Below are 1,292 nucleotides of genomic sequence, written 5' to 3' on the forward strand. Positions count from 1 at the left end.
GGCCACAGCTTGAGATGAGTCAGCATAATATTAGCTGCAGCAGTGAGAGGCACCGACAGAATCATTCCCACAACTCCCCATAGAAGCCCTAGGATCACGATCACCGGATCAATCTCCAGCTTCTTTCCGAAAACTTTCACCTCAACGAAATTTCCTATAAACATGTGGAAGCGCATGGAGAGAAACACCGCCAGGAACGTCTCCATGGGGTTCATCAGGACGGACGGTGTGATGGCGATGATACAGATCGGAGCAACGGACTCGATCATAGCTCCAAAGTTGGAGATCCAGTTAAGAATGAAGGTCAGCATACCCCACACGATGGCCAAACCCACGTTGAGCGATACGTACACGATCGTAACCAGTAGAGTGACGAACAGTGACAGGAAGCACTTCAGCGTCACAAACCGCTGGATATCGGGGTCGATCTCGGCCAGATGCCTCCAGCGTCACTTGCTCGAGTGCGGGTGCAGAGGAAATACGTCAAGTAGATTAGCGTCATCACCGAGAGCAGGTCCATCGTCTCCGTCACCACTGTGTGGGCCGCCTTGTCCACGTTGCCATGCAAAGTTGTCGTGATGTTCACTGGAAGTCCGATCTGGTCGCGAATATGCTCCACATTTGCCACCAAGTGGTTGTATCCAGTCTGATAAGCACTGGCGTCCAGCGCAGCACAATGATGTAGCCCAGCAGTTCGAAGAACACGCACATAAAATGACCGCCACGAGAGATGCAAGGCACGCGAACAACCACGCGACGTCCGTCGAGCGTGACGGCCACGTGACGTGCAAACGCAGAGGAAATACTTGGATGGCATACGATGTTTGAAGATTACACGATGTAAAAATAGTTTTACGATTTTGTTTTTACGAAGATTTTGTGGACCACATCATATTCAGAATTAACTGGTGGACAGAGAAGCTCTCACTGCTTGAAGCTTGGTGGAAAACACAACCTGACTTTTGTGGTGCTCTTCTCCAAACAAAAGTCTCTATCTCTTGATAAACAAAGCCAATCGCACTCTGAAGAGCAACAATAATGACCTCCACAAGTGGTAGACTATTCACTGGGTACGATCTGAGTTCATAGGTCATCCAGGCTTAGCAAACAGATCATTCGCATTCACCTCAATCGTACGTCTTCACGATTTAATCAAAACTGACTCACCATCGGGATTGGTAGTCCCACAATGATGTAGCTGACAAGTATTTCGATGCCAAGTGAAAGTACTTTAATGAGCCTCAGTTTGTTTAGAAGCGCACGTAAATCAGGGCAATTTGTAGAACAAACAG

The 1,292-nt window shown here is 48.2% G+C and overlaps 1 protein-coding gene across 1 annotated transcript in view; it reads right to left on the reverse strand.

The window, feature by feature from the left end:
* Positions 1-817, reverse strand: part of PPTG_10701 (hypothetical protein) — a gene marked incomplete at both ends in the record, with an annotated part of 1,373 nt that extends 556 nt beyond the window's left edge. Inside the window, 2 exons of the mRNA XM_008906106.1 lie at positions 54-428; positions 506-817. Coding sequence (XP_008904354.1) covers positions 54-428; positions 506-817 — 687 coding nt within the window. The remainder of the gene's footprint in view (positions 1-53; positions 429-505) is intronic.
* Between the last annotated feature and the right edge of the window lie 475 nt (positions 818-1,292).

This window comes from Phytophthora parasitica, assembly GCF_000247585.1.
Source record: "Phytophthora parasitica INRA-310 unplaced genomic scaffold supercont2.22, whole genome shotgun sequence".
Lineage (NCBI taxonomy): Eukaryota > Oomycota > Peronosporomycetes > Peronosporales > Peronosporaceae > Phytophthora > Phytophthora nicotianae.